Below are 24,590 nucleotides of genomic sequence, written 5' to 3' on the forward strand. Positions count from 1 at the left end.
TTTTAAATTGTTTAAAGCTTTGAGAGCAGCCCCAATTACTCATTCTGAATGAATCAGATCATGCAGTATGGTTACAGCATGGCCATATTTTTGTGGTGAATTAGTTTAGACTAGCTGACAGCTATGACGTTGCTCATATGAAACAAAACTCTTGGGCTGAACAGTTGAACCCAACATATACTAGACAAACATAGACATGTCATAATTTATCAATTTATCATTCTATATAAAAATGGGTACTTTTTCTTTATACTAGGGACAATATACTGGGACAATTTTGGTTCAATAAAATATTTGAGCTGTAGAAAGTTGAATTATGAACCAAAATTACTCAGGTGTTACATTCTGCCATTTATTGCAGCTCATGTTTAACAATATTGTAGCATTACAATAATAATGCATTGTTAGCCATATAGCGCTTTTTTACACAGTCAAAGTTGGTTTACAATTTGGTGCATTATTAACTTCACTTGAAGATGGTAGGCTGCCAGTTGGCGCTGACTCCCCAAACACACCACTGGGAAACTCAGGTGCCCTACTGTGGCACCCGAGTTTCCCAGCCATCTCTCATTCAAATATTAACAAGGACTGGCCCTACTTAGCTTCTGAGATCTGACATCAGGCTTTGAAAAGGTTTGATCAGACTTCTTTTTGAGGATAATTCTGCTTTATGGTTTGGTTTTGATATTACTGTTTAACATGTACATTTACTTCATCACACTTCAAAATTTTTTATGACAGGCCTAGACAAATACAGTGATCTTCTATTAACAGTACAACAACAATGAAATGTTTTCAAAAAGATTTTATTCAGGTCTACATCAAATTCTGCTTTACATTGGTTTCGGAGGAGCTCTTGCTGCACCAGCCTGCAAGAAAATTGTAAAATTATTAATACTCGTGTCAGTCTGCCTAAAATACAAGTGAATAAAAGCCATTACTCACCGCAGGCCTGAACCTGGGTGGAGGGGTCCTGTCTTTGCGGGCCTCACATGAGCGGTTCCTCACCACTTTACTGTGGATGGCGCAGCTGACACAGTAGTGCAGCTTCACATACAGCTTGGGCAGGCCATAGGCTACAATGGGAGAGCAGAAATTATATACAAATCCTAGTTACAACAGTGCCTGACCAATTTAGTATTTTGTTAGTGTTGCTTACTTTACAGACTAGGACAATATTTGACACCAATGATGCGAATAGCCATGTACTGTTCGATTAAACTTGCATTAAAAAAGCAAACAAAAGGACTTAAAATTAACTACATCAAATACTCACACTCGAAGACGCTGGCCTCAGTGATGTCCCTCACAGCAGCCGCCTCCACGATGTTCCTGATCACAAACTTCTTGATGGCCTTGTCTTTGGGCACACAGCGGGCGCAGTTAGTGCAGCGGATTGGCTGCACGTGCCCACGGCCCTTCTTAGCACGACCGTTATTCCTCCTTTTCTTGGTCTGAGGAGAGAAATTTAAGAATATATTTCAATGCCCTGTAAGATTCCTTTATTAGGTTAGTACATATGACTTCAGTAGAAATAAATGCTAGTTAAGTAGCAAGTAAGTTGGTTGATTATAATTGCTAGGTTTCAGATGGCATCACAATATTCTATAGGCCAGTAATATTTAATACTCTCTGGCATATCCCAAAACTTAGTTTTTTGTTGCAATACAGCAACCAGTTATCAGGTTGGACATTTGTGAATTTACCCCTTAAATATTTAATAGTAAACTACAAAGTAATCAATGCGAGGAAATCTGGCTTTTGCCCCCATCTGAGAGTTTGTCATCACATCCTAGTCTTGAAAACCACTGACTTCTGGGTTGTAATTTTATACAATATCAAATTATGAGATGACACAGCAGAGCAAATTTCGTTACCAAATTTCCCGAAGCCAAGCATTATATCGTGCCATATAAGCTTAATCAAGCAAATTTTAGATGATAAATTTTGTCAAACATTAGAGGACAAGGATGCGACAATTATTTTATATAGTTCCAGTACCTTTGTCAGGCTTATTTACACGCTTTTTCATGTGTAATTGCTACCTTAACTCAACTAACACCGAGCTCTTGACAGTAGCCTGAATTTAAATTAACAATAGTACAAGTAGGATACGAAAGTAATAGATCTACACGGCGCTTCAAGCTCATTATCGGCCGGCCGCACTCCTGAACACATGCAGCCAAACTCCTAGCCATGCTAATAGCTAGCATCAGGCCACGGACAAATACACAACACCTGTGTGTCATTTCACCGGTAATTTAAATCTCATATGTTTGTTCATATCTTTACATCACTGAAAATGGGCAAATGTGTGTTGGATTTGTAGTTTTTGCATGATATTTCAGTATTTTAGCGGCTCGGCCTTTCTAGGCGCACTCACCATGTTGCACGGGAAGCTGGAAAGAGGACCGGAAGAGGTTGGGCTGCAAGAAGTACCCGTATCCGCTCCTCCGCCCTCATCATTTTCACCATAATAAAAGTCTAAAAGAATGGGTTTTAATATACTTCTTTATTGCATGATAATGTTTTAAATTAGTTTATAAATTAATTAGCAGGTTTGTGACCTGGAGAAAAGTTACACACTGCACAATAATATAACAATAATGTAATTATGGTGCGCTGTATATTTGTAACTTTTCTCCTAGACGATGCCACCTGCCCGTTTCCATGAAGATGTTATTGCTTTACCTGCAATATTCCGCAGTACGGTATTAAACTTAATTACTAAATTAAATTAATAAATGTAATGACATCTGTTTTTAATTGCTCAATTTTTTTATTCTTATTTTTTTATTTATTGTATTTTGCTGTTGCAACACATTACGTCCTAAATTATGGGACAATAAAGGAACCTTTTCTTAGTAATTTCTAAGACATGACTTCCCTTGTGTGGTAGACTTACAATAGACTACATGATTTTTCAATATAATATTTTTGCATGGTATTTTATTGTATCCTGTCCTTGTAATCAAAATATTAGACTTTATTGGTTGTTGAAAAGATTGCGATACTGGTAATGTAAGGGTGTAGTTTCTCAATTGACCCATTACTCGTCCTAATCCTTCTGTGTTTATCTATTGCGTATTACAGCTACAGCCATTTCAGATTTGACCAAAAGGCCTTAACTAAGTCTGACTCATGTAAAACAATTGTAACACAACACATGCAACACAAAAAGTAGGGCTATATCTTGGGACAAACAGCTAGCATTTAAAATTTTAAATATTTACCATTGCTGAATAATTGATCATAAGAGCAGTGTCCTTCTTGTCTCTTGGTTATTTTAATTTAGGATACGTTTGACATGAAGATTAAGCATTGGTCTATTTAAAATTCTGATTCAGTTTGCCTCTCCATTATATCATTTGTCTAGGTCTAAAACATATTTTCCACAAAAGCAATATCAGAAACCACACAATAGGGTTGTTAAAAATCAGATTCTAATCAGTATTAAAACTTGTACTGAAACTAGATACTCATTTGAGCAGGTACTGATACTGTCACATTTACCTGATAGAAATGAACTTTTCCTGAATAGCTTTAGAATGATCTAAAGCTGTATCAGAACAAGTATAAGACCACATAGACTCGTATACGTCCATGGACCACTGTGGAACCTAACACAGATATAAGACCACATGACAATATAAAAGGAAGTACGATTTAATGTTGAAAATCACATCTTACTGTCTAAACAAAGGGTGTTTTTTATATTCATTGTGGTATTGGAATCGGTATTGACTTGAATACCGAGTCTATTCCTGAAATGTTGGTATGTTGACAACACTACTACAAAGACAAAGACAAAGGCTACATTAAAAAACTTTATTTAAATATTACTTTCGAGTTTATTTCTTTTTGCTCTTCTTGTCCTTTGCCTTCTTCTTGCCTTGTTTCTGTGCATTTGCCTTTTTGTACAGGTAGAGTCCCACCAGCCCGAGCAGCGTTGGGACCAGAGCCAAACACACAACTGGAAAAACATCGTTCACCATCTTCTGCCATGGAGTCTGCTGCGAAACCGAAATCACCTCCACCTCAAATTCGAGTGCAGCGTCACCTACAGGACACAGAGAGAAAGGTATGCACTCAATTCATTCAACACAAACTTTAAAAAGGAGCTATATTAAGCTATTTTCTAACCTGTTGTAATACTGTTTCCTCAACCATACCTGGCATATGTTTTTGAGGAAGTAAGAACATTACAACATGCCTTAAAGCTTACAAGAATCAATTTTGTCTAAGATCAACCATACTGATTATTAGGTCTGTAGTTGACTAAAGACATTTTTGGATGATAAAAAAACTTGCCTATGTATCAATTAATTGACTAAAGGAGGCATGGCGTGAGCTCTCATAACTGTTTGGTATCTCTGTAACTATAATCTGACCATAGATCTGACCCAAAATGCACTCACATTTCGCAATAACTACATACAAAGAAGAAAACAGTGTCTTCATACAAAAAGCAAGATTAACCACACTATTCACTTCGGAAATGTCAGCCACCTCTTTTATACAGCTGTGCATGTAAAGCACTTTTGATCACACTGCACCCTACTGATCTGGCTTACTAACATGATAACAACTATGTAATTCATGCAAAACAGCCCAGAGGTGTGGACTTGAATGTATAGACTTAGATTTAAGTTAGACTTGAGTCACTGTTTTGAGACATTAACTTCTTAAAAAAGGTAAATGACTTGGAACAGTGATTTTTTTTAATTCAGCAGAGTGTGTCTTGGCAAACTTTTTCATCACTTTTGGTTCCTTGTACTTTATGCGTATTACAAATAAACTTGAACTTGAGTTGAACTTGAAGGTCACTGACTAAATTAATGAGTTTAGAAACACTCCCAGCTGATCATTAGATTTACTTTTAGTGCTCAAGTTTACTGGAACAAGTCCTTCCCCATTCTACTTTTGACTGCCTTTTTTAAAAAAGGAATTCAGTAACAGACTTGAAAGGACTTAAAACTAACATAGGACTTTGGACTTACAAGTACTTCCCACCTCTACGGGCTAACCTTCTCACTTAGAAGGTCCGAACCTGTCACTCAAGATATAGGAGATGGTCCCTGGGTGCAGCACATCTTTCACCTACTTCTCCTGACATGCTGCTCCACAGGTATTAAATGTGGGATCAAATGCAGAAGACAAACTTTACTACAGGGACAATAAAGTCTATGAACTATGGCCCCTTCAACTGAGCACTGACTTTGCAATTGTCGGCCTTTTGCACCAGGCCATTATTGATCATCCTATTGTTCAGTCAATCAATCACACAAACTTTACAATGCACAGTGCAAATGTGCAACATAATATAAAATTATTTTTAAAATGTTTATGTGTGATGTGTGTGTGATTTTTTTAAATCTGTTTTATGTGTGTTTTACCCGGTATTGTTGGTGGGTAGCCCTTTTTGCCGTATGCAAGATGAGCTGGAATAGTGGCTTTAATCTTCTGCCTAATAAAAGAAAAAAACAATGATTAGACACATTCAACAAAAGCTAATGTAACTCTAGCCTTTAGATTTGTATTCTGCACTCACCCAGCACAGACACCGACCAAGCTCTGCTCCAGACCTGATAAGTGTAGCACAAAGAAATTCAATCAGGGTTTTCTCTTTCACAAAGCACTGATGTTGTCTGCTTCTGTGACCGAATCAACCCAACTACTCTGTGTTACTCCAACCTCAAATGACCCCAGAGGACTCTCACAATAACTAATATATAATTTTATAATTTTTAAGGACTTTGATTTGGTCTTGATATTTACAGTTGTTTTGTAGTTTTATCTACTGTCTTTAAATGTCTTATATTACACAAATTTGACTCTTGTGAGTCTCATAAAAAACATACCTAGAGTTGTGTTTTGTTTCATTTACACATGTTTGAGTCACTCTTTATTATTAGTTATATTACTCAAAATGCTCTGTTCCAATTTATCATGCCATGAAGCGGTAGTTAAGTTAAAAGCTATCTTTTACTTTTAGTTCAGTAGAGATTTGCAGTTAAAGGGCTGAAATCATCCAAACGATTTTGGCAAAGGTATATGGAGTTTAAAAACAGTGGAGTACAAGATAGAACAGAGTGCTTTCAGTTTGAGAGAAGGACTCAACCCCAGGTATGTTTGCGATAAGGAAACACCATTATAATAACATACACCAGAAAATAATGTAATATAGGACCTTTACCATACATGACCTATTATAAAAACATACAGTTTGTACTGCTATTGTTATTTAAAATAACAACAGCAGTTGTAACATCATGGGGTTACAGTGTCGTAAAACAATGTTAATAATATTGTTAAAGAAGACATATTACGCTTTTGTCTGCTATGTATGTATAATACGATCCATGCAGACTATTTTATATTTTGGATACTTTAAATCATTATATTGATATAAAGCAACTTAATAAAAGAAACAGGTCCGCTGACATCCTGGTAAAAACTGCTCCACTGATATCTGTTCACTGTGACAGGACTAATGACCCTGAATTGGATTTACCTGTGATCACTGTCCTTTTCCCAAGCTCCACAACGAGAGGGTCCCGAGACAGAGAAGTGTCAATCACCTTTCCGTCCATCAGTTTACCCTGAAAAATGTAACAAATATAGTTGTTGATTGTGTACTGGTAAAAAGAAGTATTTGATTAATTTCATATTATTTAGCTTTTTGTAGTTGGGCTTTAACATTTAAATAGGGCAGTGTGCTTATTCAAATCTGAATCAAGATTCAGTCATTATAATTATCAATATTCAGCTTGGGTCTACAGAGGTCTACAGCCAGTCCTATGTCTGTAAAAGCATGTGGTTTGGAGTTAAGACTTTAAAGGAATAATTTTGACTATAGTGTTAAATTAGGATCAAGTCTGTTGTTTATGTTCAGAAATATTTCATTTTAAAAGCCATTATTATTTGTTTCTAATTGGACAAAATACAATTGTATTGATCCATATGAAAGATATTTTTGTCATATTGCCAGCCCTGTACTGAGGTAGACTTAATTTTTCACTGTAAGTTAATTTGTTTTCTGCATTTGACTCATCGTTCAATGTCGTTGTGGAACCCTGTCAGGGACAGTGGGTGACTGCAGTGCAGCACCCAGGGACCTATTTCCACATCTAAGTTTAGTGACTACAGTACATTTTGCATGTTTTTAGGTTGTATTAAGCACAGAGATCTACCACTCGCTTTCATTCATTATCTGTGGGACATATGAGTCACCAGTTAGGGGACACAGGGAAGACGTGCACTTCATTCAAAGATCCTGCATAACTAATCTTATGAGTTTAGTCATCTTTCAAATGAACAGTTGCAGATCTAATCAGAACTGCAATACTTGTCAGAAAAATTGCAATTAGAGCATCATTCTTGTGTAATTATTGCTCCATTGTGAGTGAATGGTTCAGCCCTGGCACCCCTCTTCAGGCCCATACTTGCTAGGATAAACTCAAGTCCTTTTGTGACTCCATATGGAAGTAAGTAAACAAATGATTTAGGACAATCACTCGCAACATTCTGCATAGTGTATTGACGTAGTGCACTATAAACATGTTGCAGTCCAACTTTAGACCGTAACTTGAAGTATAGCCAACTGTCTACTCTTTGAACTTTGTGGAGATCCACATGTGAGGCGGAGGTTCTGTAGCTCGAGCCGGTGCCCCACACACCGAGTTACTGCTGACGTGTTGCACCGCCCCCAGAGTGAAAGCCGGGGCGACTATCCCAGACGAAGCGAGGGGAATGAACCAATGCAACGGACCTAAAACCACAGTCTGTGCAATGCGCAATCAAGAGGTATTCAAACCCGCAGACAGCCACAGTCCCTGTAATACTCGATCAATGACAGCCGCAGATCAGCGGCAGCTGTGATTCACACAGCGCCACGAAGCAACATCTGCCTCCGTCACCAGAATGAGCCGGGTCGGTCTCGTCTGGGCAGCGCTGGTTTCACGGTTGTTTAAAGACAAAGACTACAATAACTGCATTATTCTCACCGTGTAGTGGATCTGTAGCGTGTCTCCCATCACAGAAAGGACATCACAAGTCTCCGGCTTCACCTGCGGACACAAAGTTTGTGGTTAGCAGTGGCCCCGTGTGTGATCAGCATTGACTATGGAGTGATAAAGCTCTATCACGGTGTAGTTGCACTGTAACACACACATGCTCCGGACTCACCAAAGTCTCTACCAGCAGCTCCTCCGCCGCGTCCTCGGCCAGAGCCAATCCACAGGTGAGAGCCGCGAGCAGCAGCAGCCCACTGCACCTCATTGTACTGAAGTTCATGGAGACCGTGTTTACGCGCAGAACCTTCCGCTTCAGCGTAGAAAAGAGCCGAGCTGCAGACCGCTGCTCCCTGCGTCAGATGGCTGTGCTCCAGCTAACGCTGATGTGTTCAAACTGACAGATAAGGTCTTGCTGCTCGTGGACGTTGTCCCAACACCTGGGTCTCCAATGAGCCCGCCTCAAACATTCCGCCAGCATCCCGGGAAGCCGCCGTGGGAAGCGGAAGTAGCGCTGATCGCACGCTAGATGGCGCTGTTCACGCTCTGCTGCGGCCCCTAACCCTGCACTCATGCTCAGCATCTTGTGGGGATAGATCATGTCAACGTAGACTACTCAGCTTTTCATATAGTACGCGTAATAAAACATGGCTTTGCTTTAATGTCACACACAAATAGGATAAACTAGCCATAGCCTGGCCATATAGAAAAAAGTATGGTATTTATCATGTTGCAAAGCCACTTGTCTGACCACATTAGACTTCTATCCACATCCATAATGTAACCTGGACCTTTCCTAAAGCCAGGTTAAACCTAAGCTGAGCCAGAAGGGGCTTGCTGCTTGTTACATGAACCTCTCTCATGTTTTCATGCCCAGTGTTATTATTATGAAAAAGAGAAAACAGTGAAGGGAGTGACTCATCTGGACAAACAAGACATACAGCTTTACCCACATGATCCACCATCAAACTATTCACACTATATACCTACAGATTTAAATAGGCCTGCATTTCACAGAATTGTAGGCCGGTGTCGAAATCTGTCAAGTCTTATCAAATAGCCTGCATATGCTTTTCTATGGCTAGGCTATTTTAAATGAATTGCTTATTAGAATGGCAAAATGTAGGCTTATCTATTTGATAAAACATGATCTAATGGGCTATTTTCAAGGAAGCCATTGTCACATTATTCCTTTGTCCTGGCCTGTTTTCGTATAAACCTTATAAATACCCTTGTAGTAATGACCACACAGTGAATATCAATGGTCAGACGGAGTGTTGCCTAATCTCGCGAGAATTTTACCCACTCCCTGTATCCGATGTGTTTTTTCTCCTTGAAGATATCGTGAGACTTTGTGGCGACTGCCGCTCTGCTTCACGGTAAGTGATGACACGGCACCGCTAATAGCACTTAAAACATACACATAGACTCTTTTGATGCGACTTTAGTATTGCAGTTTAAACATTTGCTCTCGTTTTTAGCGATAGAAACATGTGATTTTTGTTGGAAGTACAATTTTGAGATAGGGTGCTGGCAAGAGGTTGAATGAATGAGCTATGAACCGGGGATGGACGCTAGCTACCGTCATAAAAAATAAAAGAAAACAGTATGGAAATGTATTGTATTATTTTAGGCTTTCTATACCCTATATTTATTAAGAAATTTGATCGCAAACGTGTCCATATTTGTCTAAAACCTAATAATTACTATATAACCCATGTTGCTTACAGTATTGTAACATAGCTTTACATAGTCACAAGATACCTGTGTGATTTGTATTTTAAAAGGTAGACATTTGAGCCTTAAACGAGTTGAAGGTATCCGTTATCAGCGATTAATTCTACGTAGGTACGTCTTTCAGCACCACGGACAGAGAAAGCAATCACCCGTGACCCAGAGCAGGGGCGTGAGCTACAAAGTGCTCTGCGATTCATTATGGACTCCTAGTTAATTTTATGTAAGAATCAGAATTTTCTGTCTTCTGATCTGATCCCTTGTACTTGCCTAACCTCGTGTTTATTTTTCTTGTGACCTGTTTAGCAAGTCTAAGTGTGGGCTAGCTGGTAAAATCACCTTTTTAACATATTGGAGTGTTTTATGTTATTCAGATGTATGGAGCCATGTCTTCAATAGGCTCAGTAAGTTTGACATCATAGAGCTATTGGTCATCGTTACTAGTACAAATGAGTCTGTCTATGTTCAAAGTTGTATAGGATCCTGATAGTGTGGTTTTGATTGAATTAAAAGAAAGATTTTGAAGAAATGGGATGTTTTATAGTTGCCTGTACATTACATAAAAATCCCTAGGCTATGAAATTGAGCAGTAGGACAGGTCAGAATCCTATGGTGGAATTAGCTGTCATTAACTTTCATATTGCAAATTTGTTGACATGGTGTATGGTTAATACCTCTAATTATTGGGCTTATTCTCACAAAACAAAAATGGCTCAAAGTTCACTGTCTTCTCTATCATTATAAATAAACAAAACTGAAAAAATTTTTGCACAATAGCTTCAGAAAGTGATGCTATTATGTAACACTAAAGGCGTGATTGTTCTCTGTTGCGAGGACTTTAAGGCATGAGATTAATCTAACAAGTTTGCAGAGTCAATCCCAAACAAATAATGATAACGTTCATTTTTTGTGGATCATATGTTTAGATAAGTCTTACAAGAACTTTGAATCCCCCATACACTTACACAGACCCCTGCCCTCCATCTAAAATTATGACATTACCAAATTCTCCTAAAAAGACAGTAAAGGAAAGTTACTCATTAAATTTTGACTGAAGAACTTTTTAATTTGCATAGTCCAGATCAGATACTATCAACTATTATCATACTACGATCAATACTAAAAGTAATCTTGAAAATAGATACTCATATGAGCAAGTATCGATATTAAAAAGCCAAATTCACAGGGAAAAAATTTACCTTGAGCTTTATCAGAAGTACAGACCACATAGACTAGTATACACCCATGGACCACCATGGAACCTACCTGGACAGTTGAGAGATTACACAGATATAAGGCCACATAGTAATATAAAATATATTGCATTCGTATCGTGACTACATTATTTGGTATTATACCCTGCATCATCAAAAATTATGTTCTGGTATAAAGTGCACAAAACTGATGAATGGACAGCTATTGGAGGGGTTCTTGCTGTAAATTCTCCTTATATGGGGCAGCGTGCTCTCTTTCTCTCAGGGCTTGGCTTTGTAGTGGAACCATTTGAAGGTTGTAACAGATTGACTGCAGCCTCTGGTCATGGCTCTGGTTTGTGGTTTTTCTGTAGCTTCAGGCAAACGCATGAGCTCCACCTGTCTCTGGTCTGAGTCTATGAAATGCAGAGGAATGAAGCAAAGGAATGTCAAGATTATTTTCTTAATTGATAAATGTGATTACTTAGGTCACAATACATTGGATAACTAAATAATAATAATGAGAATTTTAGAAGCAAAAATAAGTACTTTCTTTTCAGTATACCCAAAAAAGTAAAGTGTTTGTGTCTTTTCACAACATTACATTTTATATTGTCATTCTTACTCACTGACCAATAGTACAGAAATGTCCTAAGACACTTAGAAGTGTCTACTCAGAAGTAGGTCACTTTTAGTTTTTAGTTTACCTGTGGCCATATGCATCTAATTGTCATTGTTTGAATTTGTCAGATATCAGAAGCTAAAGATGGCAGGGCTTAGTTAATATTGGATTTAAACATTGCCAAATTAGAGGCCTGTCTCACATCTTCAGGAAGACTTCACCCACCTTGCCTAGTATAAATGTGATGTAGGTGAGTGTTGTGAGTATATGAATAATGCACTGTAAAGAGCTTTAGGTGTCATGAAAGGTGCTATAAATCCAATGTATTACCTCCGAAAGGCAATAACACATCAGTTATGTATTTAGTTGTCTGTCAATTCAAATACAAGATAAGACTTTCTTCATTCTTCTTCTAAATTCAGGAATTTAAGAAAATGTATATAAACTTTGTGTGGCGTGTATGTGAGAATTTGAATTTGTAATAATTTTCAAATAATATTTTTCACTTAATTTGCTGTTTTTTTCTTTCAGGTTTTCTTCCCTTTAAATTACAATAGCTGTTGAATCATGGGGAACATTTTTGGGAACTTGTTGAAGAGCCTCATTGGGAAAAAGGAGATGCGGATCCTGATGGTGGGACTCGACGCAGCCGGAAAAACAACCATCCTTTACAAACTCAAACTGGGAGAAATAGTGACCACAATCCCCACTATTGGTGAGGCCATTGAAATGTATTATTATGTAATGCAATGGACTAATGTTTGTTAGTTGTAGTTTTAGATCAGTATTGTGATTTCAAATGTCCAAAATATAAAACACAGTTATTACAGATTACAACTATATAGCAGAAAAAAGCATAATATGTCTAAATAATAGGATCCCCATAATATCATTGCTATATCGTTATTTTTTCTTAAAATCCTCATGGAGATAAATATGTTTAATGTCATAATGTGTAGCATATAAGTCAAAGCATCAGCATCTCCATGGAGGCTGGCGATGGATTCTCCACCAGAAATGTTATACTGAGATGTTGCAGCTGATATCATCAATATTTTCTAAAGCTAACTGGAGGCACCACTTTGTCTGAAGCTCTGTTACTCAAGATTAATCTGAGCTTTGTTTCAACACAATTGATCACACCGCATTAGCCAGCAGTCTTTCCAGTAAGTCACTCTCACCTTTTTCTGTTGAAAATCAAACACCTACAGGACTGGGAATGCTCATATTGATCACAGGCTCCTAAAAAAAATCTATTCTTGACTTTCAGATGATCTTAAAAATGATTTGACAGTGTTTGATAATGTGTGAATTGTGTCGCCATGGAAACTCTTGAACATTCTTTCATAAACATACATGCAGTCCTCACCCAGCATGTCACTGCCAAGTATCAATAGTGCATCTCTATTGTATACAAATCTGTATCCTCTCTGTTGTATTCAGTGTTTCCTTTCTGTTGTTGCTGTACAGGTTTTAATGTGGAGACAGTGGAGTACAAGAACATCAGCTTCACAGTGTGGGACGTGGGTGGACAGGACAAAATCAGGCCCCTGTGGAGACATTACTTTCAAAACACACAAGGTACCTGCTCAGTCACTCAAACACATACACCTGCTTCAGGGGAGAATTTAGGTTAGTTTAGTTAACTTTTATTATGTAATTTTTTCATCACAATTACTTTCATTTTGATAACTTAACACTATTTGTTAGGCTAATTAATTACTGATTGTTTAATAAAGTCCTAGCCTAGACTAAATCATAGAAACAGATTTGAACGATGGTGGATTTGTACTGGTATCTGACTCTCAAATATTATCTCCAACAAAAATACTTGATTTTTGTTTTAATTACTTGAATATTTAATATCCAATGTATGTTATTTTGACTTGAATATACTTTGAAGTAGTACTGCCTTTACTACTTCCACTCTTTTAGCTTTCTCCTCCTTCACTAACTACTCTAATTTTGAGGCACATTATTGATTCCTAAAGAAGTTTTTCCTCTGTGTTGTTGTCCATGGCACAGGTCTGATTTTCGTGGTGGACAGTAACGACCGTGAGCGGGTGAATGAGGCAAGGGAGGAACTCATGAGGATGTTGGCTGAAGATGAACTCAGAGACGCTGTCCTGCTCGTGTTTGCCAACAAGCAGGTCAGGCCAGAGGAACATCACAGATACACTGACCATACAGCTTGATGTCTGTAATTTAAGTCAAATGTTATGGTATTTAAAGGTGGACTTTTCTGGTGGATAGTCCTGCTTGTCAATGGAGATGCTATTGCTTTGCCTGGAATATTTCATAATATGGTGTCAGGTGCAGGGTTGGGCCGTTAGTATTCAGGTGGGAGACTATTGGGAATACCAGGTGTCACAGTGCTGCAGGGGGGATCTAGTTTAGTGCAAACTGTTGTTGTGTCCTTAGGCAAGACTCTTCATCCACATTGCCCAGAATGAATGTGGTGTTACTACAATAATAAACTGTGGAGTAAATGAATAATGCACTGTAAAGCCCTGAGGATGGCTAGGAAATGCACTATATAAATCCAGTGCATTTTTTTAAACAGTCCCAAAAAGATTAACTCATATTCTTACCTTTTCTTTATTGTTATTAATTAATTTCTTTTTCCCCCCCCCAGGATTTACCAAATGCCATGAACGCAGCAGAGATCACAGATAAGTTGGGGCTGCACTCTCTGCGCCATCGTAACTGGTACATCCAGGCCACGTGTGCCACCAGTGGAGATGGGCTGTATGAGGGGCTGGACTGGCTTGCCAACCAGCTCAAGAATAAGAAATAAGAAGAAAGAGGAAGAGCTACTGAAGAACTAATGTCTTTGTTTTAATGAGTGGGAATAATACAGAGGTGAGGGCGGGGTATGAACAAGTTACTCTATGGGGAAATGTATTTAGGGTTAATACTAGTTTTGAGATCAGTTTACAGTTTTTCTCAGTAGGGCAGAAAACAGTTAGGTGATGGCCAAAATACCAAAATAGTACATGTAATTTTCTATCAAATCATGCAAGAAATCAGATTAGCAAAATAGAGTAGGTGTAATCCCTGTTTTAATATCATTAGGCATATCACAATTTAAGCAATATTATTAATTAATAAATAAATAAAGAAGGAAAGGAATGAATGGTGACTAATAAATCCCATTTTAATCCAAATGTCCCAAACTAGATTATAAAGAAACTCTCCAATGAACACAAAACCTAAGATACCATATTGCTTATGGCGCTATACTGCCTCTTAGTGGTCAAATAAACTACTGTAACACACAAATACATTTAAAGCTAAAACTATTGAGAAAAACTGTAAATAACTTCTCCACTTTTAGACTCACAAAAACGATAAGCAATCACCAGACACCAGTTCAGTGTGTCCATGTGTGTCCTTAGTGTAATAGTCAATGTAGTCTGTCAGATCTGTCCAGAGAGAATGAGATTGTCAATGTATTTATATGTGAAACCATCACATAGGCATGGGGTCATGTTAATACAATGCAGTTTACATAGCATTAACTACTTACTCTATGGTGGTCTGCTGCTGTCTCTGGGTTTCAGAATAAAAGAAAATTAGGACTGTTGCCATAGCGATGAACTATTTTAAACCAAATGTTGCATATAACAGGATAGTCCATCAATTATACAAGTATTCATGTAGGCAATGTAGGCGAAGAAGTGTCTTGCCTAAGGATACAATAAGAGCAATGTCTCTAATGGAATTCAAACCAAAAACATAGAATTTCCTTATTTATTGATAGATAGATTGATAGATGCAGTGATGTTACTATTAAAGACTGCTGTATACAGTTTATCAACAAAAATATGTGTTTAGGTGTTAAGTTACCCTTCATATTTTGATTTCAAACATCAGTAATATAACTGAATGTTGGTATTGTCTCCCGATGGGTGACCTTTTTTTTTAAAAATGTTTTTTGAGACAGTGGACCAGATAGTAATTAAAGACATGCTAGTACATTTCCAGCTCCAGCTCCAACTAATGCATACCGTTGTTGTGTCCTTAGGTAACATACTTCATTGACCTTGCCTCTGTATAAGGGTGCGTGACACTTACTCCTGGTTTGAGCCAAGTTCATTCCTGATGCAGACTATGTTTGATCCTGTTTTAGTCCTGATCTAGTCCAGGTTTGTTATTCCCAGTTTTAATGTGGTGATTATGCAACTGTGAATGCACCCAAAATATAATGTGTGAGTGAGTAATTGATGGTTTGGTGTTGGTGCAGGGCATCTGTGACTATAGAAGCAGTTTACTACCACTGAGTATCAAGAATAACTAATCCCATGCCTATAGCTTTATTTCCTGTAATGAACAAGAGCTTTTTAAACATGTTCACGATACAGCCATAACTATCTCAACTAACACTTTATAATAATGACACTTAGACACACACTAAGAGTTAATTCCTATTGAACAAATAGTTTATTAAGCATAATTCAGGCTTAGTAACTTCTTAATTAATACTCCTGACCCCTAATCCTTTAATTAGTAGTTACAAAGTCTGAATCATTCTTAATAAACGATTTACTCATTATGAATGAAGTCTTTGTTCATGCTTTAGTAAGGCAAATGAAGGTGTTATAAAGTGGTTTCCAGTGATCATATCCATATACCTTTGGGACACATCTCAGTTTCATTCCTCTCGTTGTGTTAAATGCATTGAATCTTTTGCTGTTCTGTGTTTTTACCGAATGTGAAAATAGTTGAAATAAGTGTTATTATATTTATTTGAATTTGTTTTATGAATTGTCACACATGAATGAGGACAGGGTAGAGAACAGGCTTTTATTAGCACACTGAATATAGTTTAAATGTATTAATATAGAGGCAGTCACCAGCAGGATACAGTGATTTCTGAGTGGTAGTTTTTAGTCATTCTTTCTGTCAGAGGTTTAAGCAATCCTTAAATTCTCCATTCAATGCAACTGATTGAAAATATCTCTCAAGTAATTAAATTCAAAATATTCCCAGATAAAAGTAAATAAGAAATAGGTATACATTTTTATTTTTTCTATTTATTTTAAAATGATTTCAGTTTAAAGGTTTATGATCTGTGAAATGTATATTAAAGGTGTAACTTTCTGGTGGAGGGTCTGCCAGTTGCTTGTTTTCATGGGAATTGTACTGCTTTGTCTAAAATGTCCCACAGTTTTGCATTTATCTATTTCCATGGAAACAAGCCCACAGTAACTCCAGGCCAAGTTACATGTAAGATCTGTGGAGAAGTAAGGTCTCTCACTTTAGGAATGTATGTTTTTCATAGTATTTTTAAGAACTCCATGGAAACAAGTTAGTGATGGACCCCCTACCAGAAAAGTTACACAGTGCACCTTTAATTTAATAACACTATTAGGATTCACTACTATATTTTCCATTGTGCTGTAAAAGATAATATTTCTACTACTACACTACATCCATAGCTGTTAATCTGCTACATGGAAGCTACCACAATTAATACTACCATTAAGAAGTTACAAATATCTTAAATGAACGTAATGTCATCTACTAACTGTTCCACCTCTAGCTGTTGTTTCACCTATTTTAAAACTTTTATTTGTTATGAAAGTGAATACATTTGTAATTAGGTTTTGTGGCCTTCAAATCTTATGTTTTTAATTATTATTCAGATATTATGGTGTGCTAATTTATTTACTGAATGTCAAAGGCGAGATTGATTTCTTTGTCCATTACAATTTTGCGTTTTGCACCATATAAAATAACTATTTAGATTCATTTTTGAAAGTAGTTGTGTATGTGAGGATTAAGAAAGAAATGCAAAAGAATGAAGAGGCTACTGGATATTCATGATTCTAACATAATAGTGACACGTTTGAAAATACAGATCCAACTGTATTAATAAAATGGTTTCCTTTTGACTGTTTTTTTTTTTTTTGTCTGATTGGATTAGTGGATATTGTTTTTTTATATTAGAAGCCAAGTAGCAGTAGTACTATTAGTAGTAGCAGTAGTAGTAGAAGTAATAGTAGCAGAAGCAGTGTAGCAGTAGGAGCACTGACAGTAGTAGTAGTGGTAGTAGTAATAGTAACAGTAGTAGCAGCAGCAGTAGCAGCAGAAGCAACAGTAGTAATAGCAGTAGTATAGTAGTTGCAGTAATGCAGTAATAGTAGTAGTAGTAACAGTAATAGCAGTAATACTAGTAGTAAGAGTAGTCATAGCAGGAGCAGCAACAGCAGTAGTAGTAGCAGAAGTACAAGTAGTAGTAGAAGTAGTAGTAGCAGTAGTAGTAGTGGTAGAAATAGTAACAGTAGTAGCAGCAAAAGCAGTAGTAGTAGTAGTAGTAGCAGTAGTAGCAGCAGTATTAGCAGTAGTAGTAGTAGTAGTAGTAGTAGTAGTAGTAGTAGTAGTAGTAGTAGCAGTAGTAGCAGCAGCAGTAGCAGCAGAAGCAACAGTAGTAGTAGCAGTAGTATAGTAGTTGCAGTAAAGCAGCAATAGTAGTAGTAGTAACAGTAATAGCAGTAATACTAGTAGTAAGAGTAGTCATAGCAGGAGCAGCAACAGCAGTAGTAGTAGCAGAAGTACAAGTAGTAGTAGAAGTAGTAGTAGCAGTAGTAGTAGTGGTAGAAGTAGTAACAGTAGTAGCAACAAAAGCAGTAGTAGTAGTAGTAGTAGAAGTAGTAGTAGCAGCAGCAGCAGCAGCAGTAGCAGTAGTAATAATAGTAGTAGCAGCAGCAGCAGCAGTATTAGTAGTAGTAGCAGCAGCAGTAGTAGTAGAAGTAGTAGTAGTAGCAGTAGTAGTAGTAGTAGTAGTAGTAGCAGTAGCAGCAGCAGCAGCAGCAGTAGTTGTTGTAGTAGTAGGAGAAATAGTAGCAGCAGCAGTAGTAGTAGAAGTAGTAGTAGTAGCAGTAGTAGTAGTAGTAGTAGTAGTAGCAGTAGTAGCAGCAGCAGTAGCAGCAGAAGCAACAGTAGTAGTAGCAGTAGTATAGTAGTTGCAGTAATGCAGTAATAGTAGTAGTAGTAACAGTAATAGCAGTAATACTAGTAGTAAGAGTAGTCATAGCAGGAGCAGCAACAGCAGTAGTAGTAGCAGAAGTACAAGTAGTAGTAGAAGTAGTAGTAGCAGTAGTAGTAGTGGTAGAAGTAGTAACAGTAGTAGCAGCAAAAGCAGTAGTAGTAGTAGTAGAAGTAGTAGTAGCAGCAGCAGCAGCAGTAGCAGTAGTAATAATAGTAGTAGCAGCAGCAGTATTAGTAGTAGTAGTAGCAGCAGTAGTAGTAGAAGTAGTAGTAGTAGCAGTAGTAGTAGTAGTAGTAGTAGCAGTAGCAGCAGCAGCAGCAGCAGTAGTTGTTGTAGTAGTAGGAGAAGTAGTAGTAGCAGTAGTAGCAGCAGTAGTAGTAGTAGTAGTAGTAGTAGTAGCAGTAGTAGCAGCAGCAGCAGTAGCAGCAGAAGCAACAGTAGTAGTAGCAGTAGTATAGTAGTTGCAGTATGCAGTAATAGTAGTAGTAGTAACAGTAATAGCAGTAATACTAGTAGTAAGAGTAGTCATAGTAGTAGCAGTAGCAGAAGTACAAGTAGTAGTAGAAGTAGTAGTAGCAGTAGTAGTAGTAGTAGTAGTAGAAGTAGTAACAGTAGTAGCAGCAAAAGCAGTAGTAGTAGTAGAAGTAGTAGTAGCAGCAGCAGCAGCAGCAGTAGCAGTATTAATAATAGTAGTAGCAGCAGCAGCAGTATTAGTAGTAGTAGCAGCAGCAGTAGTAGTAGAAGTAGTAGTAGTAGCAGTAGTAGTAGTAGTAGTAGCAGTAGCAGCAGCAGCAGCAGCAGCAGTAGTTGTTGTTGTTGTAGTAGTAGGAGAAGTAGTAGTAGCAGTAGTAGCAGTAGTAGCAGTAGTAGTAGTAGTAGTAGTAGTAGCAGTAGTAGCAGCAGCAGCAGTAGCAGCAGAAGCAACAGTAGTAGTAGCAGTAGTATAGTAGTTGCAGTAATGCAGTAATAGTAGTAGTAGTAACAGTAATAGTAGTAATACTAGTAGTAAGAGTAGTCATAGCAGGAGCAGCAACAGCAGTAGTAGTAGCAGAAGTGCAAGTAGTAGTAGAAGTAGTAGTAGCAGCAGCAGCAGCAGTAGTAGTAGTAGTTGTAGTAATAGGAGAAGTAGTAGTAGTAGTAGTAGTAGCAGTAGTAGTAGTAGTAGCAGAAGTAGCAGAAGTAGTAGTAGCAGCAGCAGTAGTAGTAGTAGTACTATAGTAGTTGCAGTAATGCAGTAATAGTAGTAGTAGTAACAGTAATACTACTAGTAGTAGTTGTAGCAGGAGCAGCGGCAGTAACAGCAGCAGCAGTAGTAGAAGTAGTAGTCGTAGTCCTAGTCGTAGTCGTAGTAGTAGTAGTAGCAGCAGCAGGAGGTAGTAGTAGTAGTAGTAGTCTCAGGAACCTAGTAAAAAATATATCAGAAATGACAGTAATTTGCATTGCCATATTGCTAACAGTAGAGGGCGATCTTTTGTCAAAGAAAACAGAAAAAGCCAATCTAATCTTACTAACCAGGCAGGACACTCCATTTTAAGTTGTTGTCATTCTTTAAGTAATCTGTAATAGTTTCAAGTTATTAGTCACAGTCAAACGACACAAATAACTTAAAGGTGCACTGTGTAACTTTTCTGGTGAGGTGCCATCTGCTTGTTTCCATGGAGATGTTAATGCCTTGCCTTAATGTCCCACATATAACATTAAACATATCTAGCCATCTTGCCTGTTTTCAGTTTCTCCAGATTCACCTTTCCACACATCTGACCTACAACTTAGTGGAAAATTACAATGAAATTTGTTGAGTGCATGTTTTAGAGCAACAGTGGCTTAGTGATTAATAAATTGGCCCTCCAACCAGAGGATTTGCTGCTCAATCCCAGCTCTAACAATTGTGTGCTGTCATTGTTTCCTTGGGCAAGACACCTCACCCTCTTCACACACACATACAAGAAATACCAAGAGTTATTATTTTTCTGTTAATCTCTCACTTCTCCGTAGAGGTGTGTACTTCCTAGATTCTTCCTATTAATTCCTGTTTTTCTGTTTTTACTGATCGTTTTGTTGATAAGGAAGAAATGGTTCTGGGAAAGACTTCCTGGTCAAAGATTAACCGTTAAGAGTCCACTTCTCTGAGTTGAGACACGAGCTTCACTAAACAAAAATAGTTCAACTTTACTCACAAATGACAACAACTTAATGCAGCGATTCTCAATATGTGGTACTCTACATAGACAACTGCAATTTGAGTCTCGATCTGATTTTACAATTTAATCTTGGATTTAGTCCGGGTTTAATTTTGGTTTATAATACAATCCTGTGTTAGTCTTTTAGTTTCAGTTTACACTATAAGCTTATATAACATTTACAGTACATTTCTTTGTCTTGTTTGCTCCTCAGTATGATATTAATAAAAGTATCAATCATGCATTCATTTAATTACAAGTGTTTTGACTGCTAAAATGATTATCTAAAAAAACATAACCTGCCCTTGTTGTGTAACCTATTTGTGTCCATGGAGATATTAAAATTATAATGTCATTTGGAACATTCTATTCCAGACAAGCAGGTGGCAGGCCTCCAAAAGTTCATAGTGCAGCTTTAAAGTAATAAACCTAGTTAGATTTGCACCCAGATTTGCTCACAGTAAGAATGCATGTTTTTCAAGGTATGTTGATTTAAATATCTGTAATTGAATAAATGCAATATAGATCATTTTAATTACATATTGTGAAACATTTCATGACAAGCAGGTATAAAAAAAAACACCAGAAAAGGTACAAAGTGCACCATTAAGAATAAAGTGTACCAACCATTGCACCACATGTTAACGACTACTCTATCCACTAAGTCACAGGTGTCAAACATAAGGCCCGGGGGCCAGATCCGGCCCTCCAAGACCTTTAATCTGGCCCTTGGGTGATTTTCTACTAAAATATTGTAATTATATTTTCTATTAAAATATTGTTAATTTTCTGCGCCGCTCAGCACAGCAGCGTCTCCAGCGTCTCTGTGCGTGGCCTCTCCCACCAGAGCAGCACAAATGAAAACTTGTCTCTTTCCAAACGTTCTTAAAGGATGATTGTTTTGACTGTTGACAGTGACACCCTCATCAGAAAAATGTCCAACATGAGAAAAGTGGAGCTGAGTGCAGGATTTTACAACAAAAATGGACTTATTCCTGTTTACATACAAGTTCATGTTAAAACATTGTGTTGAAATAGATTTTTTCTTAAAGTTTCAGGTTGTTCATAATATTATAATAAGAAAGAGTTCATCAATTAAAAAAGATTTCTGTAATAGATTTGTGTTTCTCTGCACAAATATTTGAATTTATTGTTATTTTTTAAGTTATATGCCATGAGTTTTCTGATCCGGCCCCTTTGGGATCAAAGTAGGTTGGATACGGCCCCCTGGACCAAAATGGGTTTGACACCCCTGCACTAAGTTAATGAACAAAATACAGGATTTATACATTTAATGCCATAGTGTGAAACATTTTAGGGACAAGCTGATCAGCAAGCAAGTCCTCCATTGGAAATGTTACATATTGCGCCTTTAAAAATCATTATTAACAAATCAAATATTAACAACCACTACTAGTATCTGAACCTTTGCTATAAGTCAGTGAATAAATGCAAGATATTATGTTTAATGCCATACTGTGAAACATTTCAATGAGAAGCGGGTATTTCAACCCCCCACCAGAGTTACATAGTGCATCTTTAAGAATTATATGCACAAATCATTGCCCCACTCTAAATCTAAGTTTTAAGTAAATGAATAAATGCAAAATAAATAAGTATAATGCCATACTGTGAGACATTTCAGGCACAAATATGTACAGCACTTTGGCAAACCCCCACCAGAAAAGTTGCGTACTGCACATTTAAGAATCAAATGTACCAACCATTGTCCTAGCACCACATATTGACAACCACTCTTCTATCTACTCTCTGAATCTTAGCTATAAGTAGTGACTAAATGCAAGATATGTATGTTTAATGTCATACTGTGAAGCATTTCACTGACAAATATGTAGCAATTTAGCAATTCTCCACTAGAAAAGTTCAGAAAAATGAAGCGTACCAATTATTGCATTAGATATTGAAAACCTACTTCTAACTTATACTATCAGAATCTAAGTAAATTAATAAATGCTAAATATATACGTTTGATGCTCTAGTGCAAAATATTTCAGCAACAAGCAAGTAGCAATTTAGCAAAGCACCACAGTAAGTAAATTAATACATGCAAGATATATAACTTTAATACCTAGTGCAAAACATTTCAGCGAAGTAAACATGTTAGCAAAACACCCACTAGAAAAGTTACATAGTGCACCTTTGAAATCAGGTGTACTAACCACTGTACCTTCACCACATACTGGGAACCACTACTAATATCTGAGTCTAATAAATTAAATGCAAGATATATACATTTAATGCCCATTTCAGCAAAGTTACAATTCTGCAAAACTCGCCACCAGAAAGGTTCAGACAGTGCACAGTGCAATTAACAATCACATGTACAAACCACTGCCCCATTTTAATAACTACTACTATCTCAAAAAGCTATTATTAAATGATGTTGTTTTCTTATTTGTAGCCTGCGTCGCGTGTGCACCTGCAGTAGGACCAGAGTGGCCAGATCAGCCAGTTTGGGGGTGGTTGGGCTGGTTCCTCTGTTCTCTTTCTTTCTCCACACTCATGTTTGCTCAAAGCTTCAGTGACAAACAAAATGACACGAGACTTTTTAACAAAAACAACTCACAGGTGCTGACGGGAGGACATCCTGTTCATGTGATCAGATCAAGTTTTATTATTAGACTTAGACTTAGACAAACTTTATTGATCCACAAGGGAAATTACGCGGATAAGGTAGCTCACGGATCACAATGTATTATAATAACAAAGAGTAAAAAAAATATAAACGCTGATAATAAATTCTAAATAAGAGACTGGTGTCAAATAAAGCATAATTATATAAATGTATATGTACAAGTAAAAACTAAATAAAATAGAAATAGAAGTAATAAAAATACCTCAGCTATATATAAGAGGTCGTAAGGAAAACAGTGCAAGGGACAAAGGGTTATGTGTTACATTAAGGTGAGTTGTTGTACAGTTGTAGGGAGTATTGTCTGTTACATATGGGTGAGTTGTTGTACAGTTGTAGGGAGTATTATCTGTTACATATGGGTGAGTTGTTGTACAGTTGTAGGGAGTATTATCTGTTACATATGGGTGAGTTGTTGTACAGTTGTAGGGAGTATTATCTGTTACATATGGGTGAGTTGTTGTACAGTTGTAGGTATTAGTAATGTTATCTGTTACATATGGGTGAGTTGTTGTACAGTTGTAGGGAGTATTGTCTGTTACATATGGTGAGTTGTTGTACAGTTGTAGGAGTATTGTCTGTTACATATGGGTAGTTGTTGTACAGTTGTAGGGAGTATTGTCTGTTACATATGGGTGAGTTGTTGTACAGTTGTAGGGAGTATTGTCTGTTACAATGGGTGAGTTGTTGTACAGTTGTAGGAGTATTGTCTGTTACATATGGGTGAGTTGTTGTACAGTTGTAGGGAGTATTGTCTGTTACATATGGGTGAGTTGTTGTACAGTTGTAGGAGTATTGTCTGTTACATATGGGTGAGTTGTTGTACAGTTGTAGGGAGTATTATCTGTTACATATGGGTGAGTTGTTGTACAGTTGTAGGGAGTATTGTCTGTTACATATGGGTGAGTTGTTGTACAGTTGTAGGAGTATTGTCTGTTACATATGGGTGAGTTGTTGTACAGTTGTAGGGAGTATTGTCTGTTACATATGGGTGAGTTGTTGTACAGTTGTAGTATTGTCTGTTACATATGGGTGAGTTGTTGTACAGTTGTAGGGAGTATTGTCTGTTACATATGGGTGAGTTGTTGTACAGTTGTTAGGGAGTATTATCTGTTACATATATGGGTGAGTTGTTGTACAGTTGTAGGGAGTATTGTCTGTTACATATGGGTGAGTTGTTGTACAGTTGTAGGGGTCTGTTA

At 37.3% G+C, this 24,590-nt stretch overlaps 3 protein-coding genes across 3 annotated transcripts; 1 reads left to right on the plus strand and 2 right to left on the minus strand.

Annotated features, from left to right (window-relative positions):
* Positions 1 to 790: 790 nt before the first annotated feature.
* LOC110168398 (40S ribosomal protein S26) lies at positions 791 to 2,458 on the minus strand. Its single transcript, XM_020933837.2, has 4 exons — positions 2,384 to 2,458; positions 1,277 to 1,454; positions 946 to 1,076; positions 791 to 869 (listed from the first exon to the last, which is right to left on the minus strand). Exons 1-4 carry the CDS (start codon positions 2,384 to 2,386, stop codon positions 834 to 836), a joined length of 348 nt encoding a protein of 115 aa, XP_020789496.1. The 5' UTR covers positions 2,387 to 2,458; the 3' UTR covers positions 791 to 833.
* A 1,356-nt stretch (positions 2,459 to 3,814) lies between these two features.
* fkbp11 (FKBP prolyl isomerase 11) lies at positions 3,815 to 8,484 on the minus strand. Its single transcript, XM_020933828.2, has 6 exons — positions 8,188 to 8,484; positions 8,007 to 8,069; positions 6,515 to 6,602; positions 5,552 to 5,585; positions 5,397 to 5,467; positions 3,815 to 4,060 (listed from the first exon to the last, which is right to left on the minus strand). The coding sequence occupies exons 1-6, from the start codon at positions 8,293 to 8,295 to the stop codon at positions 3,852 to 3,854; spliced, it is 573 nt and encodes a 190-aa protein (XP_020789487.1). The 5' UTR covers positions 8,296 to 8,484; the 3' UTR covers positions 3,815 to 3,851.
* Positions 3,961 to 14,831, plus strand: arf3b (ADP-ribosylation factor 3b). Its single transcript, XM_020933830.2, has 5 exons — positions 3,961 to 4,081; positions 12,093 to 12,276; positions 13,032 to 13,142; positions 13,587 to 13,711; positions 14,197 to 14,831. The coding sequence occupies exons 2-5, from the start codon at positions 12,129 to 12,131 to the stop codon at positions 14,356 to 14,358; spliced, it is 546 nt and encodes a 181-aa protein (XP_020789489.1). The 5' UTR covers positions 3,961 to 4,081; positions 12,093 to 12,128; the 3' UTR covers positions 14,359 to 14,831.
* The last annotated feature ends 9,759 nt before the right edge of the window (positions 14,832 to 24,590 follow it).

This window comes from Boleophthalmus pectinirostris, unplaced genomic scaffold, assembly GCF_026225935.1.
Source record: "Boleophthalmus pectinirostris isolate CB_2022bp ecotype Guang Dong unplaced genomic scaffold, ASM2622593v1 HiC_scaffold_3, whole genome shotgun sequence".
In the NCBI taxonomy this organism is placed as follows: Eukaryota; Metazoa; Chordata; class Actinopteri; order Gobiiformes; family Gobiidae; genus Boleophthalmus; species Boleophthalmus pectinirostris.

What these genes read in the sequence shown, in the direction of transcription:
- LOC110168398 (XM_020933837.2), bottom strand. An exon ending in TGAGGCCAGCGTCTTCGAGT is followed by an intron (nt 1,077 to 1,276) that starts GTGAGTATTTGA and finishes CTCCCATTGTAG; the next exon opens with CCTATGGCCTGCCCAAGCTG. An exon ending in CACCCAGGTTCAGGCCTGCG is followed by an intron (nt 870 to 945) that starts GTGAGTAATGGC and finishes ATTTTCTTGCAG; the next exon opens with GCTGGTGCAGCAAGAGCTCC.
- fkbp11 (XM_020933828.2), bottom strand. Translation starts at nt 8,295, where the DNA reads ATGAACTTCAGTACAATGAGGTGCAGTGGGCTGCTGCTGCTCGCGGCT. An exon ending in TTGGTCGGTGTCTGTGCTGG is followed by an intron (nt 5,468 to 5,551) that starts GTGAGTGCAGAA and finishes TTCTTTTATTAG; the next exon opens with GCAGAAGATTAAAGCCACTA. An exon ending in CTACCCACCAACAATACCGG is followed by an intron (nt 4,061 to 5,396) that starts GTAAAACACACA and finishes TGTGTCCTGTAG; the next exon opens with GTGACGCTGCACTCGAATTT.
- arf3b (XM_020933830.2), top strand. Translation starts at nt 12,129, where the DNA reads ATGGGGAACATTTTTGGGAACTTGTTGAAGAGCCTCATTGGGAAAAAG. An exon ending in GACCACAATCCCCACTATTG is followed by an intron (nt 12,277 to 13,031) that starts GTGAGGCCATTG and finishes GTTGCTGTACAG; the next exon opens with GTTTTAATGTGGAGACAGTG. An exon ending in TTACTTTCAAAACACACAAG is followed by an intron (nt 13,143 to 13,586) that starts GTACCTGCTCAG and finishes TCCATGGCACAG; the next exon opens with GTCTGATTTTCGTGGTGGAC.